This window comes from Poecilia reticulata, unplaced genomic scaffold (genome assembly GCF_000633615.1).
Source record: "Poecilia reticulata strain Guanapo unplaced genomic scaffold, Guppy_female_1.0+MT scaffold_284, whole genome shotgun sequence".
In the NCBI taxonomy this organism is placed as follows: Eukaryota; Metazoa; Chordata; class Actinopteri; order Cyprinodontiformes; family Poeciliidae; genus Poecilia; species Poecilia reticulata.
Genome location: NW_007615063.1, coordinates 1 through 1,596, shown reverse-complemented (window position 1 = coordinate 1,596; position 1,596 = coordinate 1). Strand labels below are relative to the sequence as shown.

General features: G+C 36.0%; 1 protein-coding gene across 1 annotated transcript; it reads right to left on the bottom strand.

Annotated features, from left to right (window-relative positions):
• Positions 1–54: 54 nt before the first annotated feature.
• On the bottom strand, positions 55–1,446 carry LOC103460755 (ladderlectin-like). Its single transcript, XM_008403056.2, has 5 exons — positions 1,211–1,446; positions 1,015–1,108; positions 551–651; positions 282–416; positions 55–195 (listed from the first exon to the last, which is right to left on the bottom strand). The coding sequence occupies exons 2-5, from the start codon at positions 1,073–1,075 to the stop codon at positions 55–57; spliced, it is 438 nt and encodes a 145-aa protein (XP_008401278.1). The 5' UTR covers positions 1,076–1,108; positions 1,211–1,446.
• Between the last annotated feature and the right edge of the window lie 150 nt (positions 1,447–1,596).

Sequence of the window (1,596 nt, the reverse complement as noted above, 5' to 3'; positions counted from 1 at the left end):
TTTATTAATTTTATGTTTTTGCATGTGATCAGACATCTATAAGATGTGGCTTAATCATTGCTTAAAAGAAAGAACAGTTTTACCTGAGTAATTCATTTGCATGCAGTGCTGATGTGAACCASCATTGTTGGGTTCTCCAGGACACCAGTTTGTAAAAGTCATCAGGCTCCCATCAGTCCAAGCCCAATGACCTTCCTGGAAGAAGACGCATCAGGAGAATGACTCTGACAGTCTGTGTTGACCAGGTTTTGATGAATAGAGTAATATARGGTAATGCTAACCTCAGCTGCATCAGAGCCGCCGATCCACGTAACCTTCATCTCATAAGTGGCACGCGTAATGAGCGACTGAATTTCATGGTATTCTTCAGAACTGTGCACAGACGCAAGGTTTCCTCCCATGGAAATGCAATTTCTCTGCCAATCAATCGGAAAAAAAGAAACGTTTATTGGAAAAACAATGTTGATGAAACATTTACTTTTTACTTAGGAAGACGCAACATGTAAAGGCAGTTTCATGTTCCTAAACATTAATCACTGTCCAGTTATACCTCAGCTTTAGCCCAAGTCATTCGTCTTGGAATGTATTTGAAACAGCGTCCCTSGATTASATTCCAGCCAGACGGGCATTCAGTTCTCAATCTATTGATCCCTTTGTGGGAAAAAAATATAACAAAAATTATTATCTATTGCACCRTTTCACCTCATAGTGAATGTTGCACTGAAAAGTATCAAACTAATCTTCACTACTATGGTGTAAAAGTTGTAACTGTATATTTTTGAGATATAAAAAGGCTTTTTGGTCAGCTAAGGTTCAGCTGGTGTAACTAAATCAGAAATGGAAAGTGCACCAACAATCTAGAAACAGAACTAATATCTCTATCTATAAATGATATATTTTTAATTTTTAAAAAGGACATATTTAATTTATTTTAGGTAGCAGGTTAAGTCAAGTCATTTTAATTGCACAACTCAAAGGATTCTTTCTTCTCACACTTCCTGACAAAATGCTCACCGTTGACGCTGCTCAGAAGCATCAGACCACAGAGAAGCAAAGGCAGAGTGAGCATCGTCATGGCTGCAGGTTCCCGTTGGGTAATTATCACCTTCTGTGAAAATAAACATACAAAATCGAAGAGAAACCAAGAGCCAGAATGACAGGTTAAGTAAAAAGGACTTTTAAAAAAATATCAGAAGAATCAGCTTCTTACTTTCAGCTCTGAATCAGGAAGTTTCMGGTCAGATAGAGGAACAGCAAATCAGCTTTTATAGACACATTTATCGTAACATCACATCTTAAAGGAGGAAACAGAGACATTAAAGGGGCGCCCACATGCAGACTGTGTTTTCTGAGCTAATCATGCTGCGTGCAACTCAACAATCATTTATGGAACATTTGTTTCTTCCTCAGAAAGCAAATWTATAACTTAAATMAATATTAATCAGAAACAAACATTCCTGTTTTCTTTTTAACTTGGAAAATGTCTGTTATTATTATTCATGCACATACAGGTCCTTCTCAAAAAAATTTTATATTGTGATAAAGTTCATTATTTTTCATAATGTAATGATAAAAACTAAACTGTCATATATTTTA